Here is an 816-nt window from a genome sequence, read left to right on the forward strand (position 1 = left end):
TAATATAATGGGAAATATAAGAGAATGAAGTGTCATTAGATTTATTTAAGATTATTGACTTATATTTTACAAACAGGAAATGACACGATCCTAGAGCCCTGTTCGACTGTTTTGAAAAGTTCACTAAGATGATAAGCGGATGCGGTGTGTATCAACCGCTGGAAATTCTAGATTCGACCAGCAAACGTGCCCGCTTCGACCTGTCCGTCCCACTTCTCTACCCAGGCGTTCGGGCACATTGACTTATAGACCCTTTTGAAGTACTGGCAAGCCTCATAATTTTCGTTGTGCTTCTTCTTGCACCGGTGAAAATCTACGTAGCTCTGGTAACAGTATCTACAGATTATCAGATTCAATTAGAGGCCATTCACTAGCCCCCTATTCGTCCTAAATAATAAATACGAGTGCAATAATGCAAATACGTCTTTGTCAAGCTTCCAGGCTGTTTTTTTTTCTTTGATTACTTTAGAAACTATTTATTTGTATATACATAATATATACACAGTATGTATTTCCATAAAAATAAAATTTAGATAATTATAAATTTTATAAACACCGATTTAAATTACAACAAAAATTTAATTTTTATGAACTTGACAATTAAATCAATATATTTGTATGATAGATAAGCCGTTTTTCGTTTTATAAAGAATTTAATGAGCAATTTCCAAACAATGGCACTCTTATAAAAAAATCTGAGGTTCTTTAGATGTAAAAAAAGCTATCTTAATATATTGACGACAAGATCATTTGAGTCTTACCTGGATTGGTTCTGATTAGGGAACCTAGGATCGTATGCCGTCTTCTGCTTGGAAA

General features: G+C 33.6%; 1 protein-coding gene across 1 annotated transcript; it reads right to left on the reverse strand.

Moving 5' to 3' along the window:
* Positions 1-25: 25 nt before the first annotated feature.
* LOC105461704 (cytochrome c oxidase subunit 6B2-like) lies at positions 26-811 on the reverse strand (the record flags this gene model as incomplete). Its single annotated transcript, XM_011708216.1, has 2 exons — positions 26-336; positions 762-811. Coding segments are annotated over 2 exons (219 nt in total), but the record flags the coding sequence as incomplete, so codon positions are not given.
* Between the last annotated feature and the right edge of the window lie 5 nt (positions 812-816).

The sequence above is a fragment of the Wasmannia auropunctata genome, unplaced genomic scaffold, assembly GCF_000956235.1.
Source record: "Wasmannia auropunctata unplaced genomic scaffold, wasmannia.A_1.0 LD280240.1, whole genome shotgun sequence".
In the NCBI taxonomy this organism is placed as follows: Eukaryota; Metazoa; Arthropoda; class Insecta; order Hymenoptera; family Formicidae; genus Wasmannia; species Wasmannia auropunctata.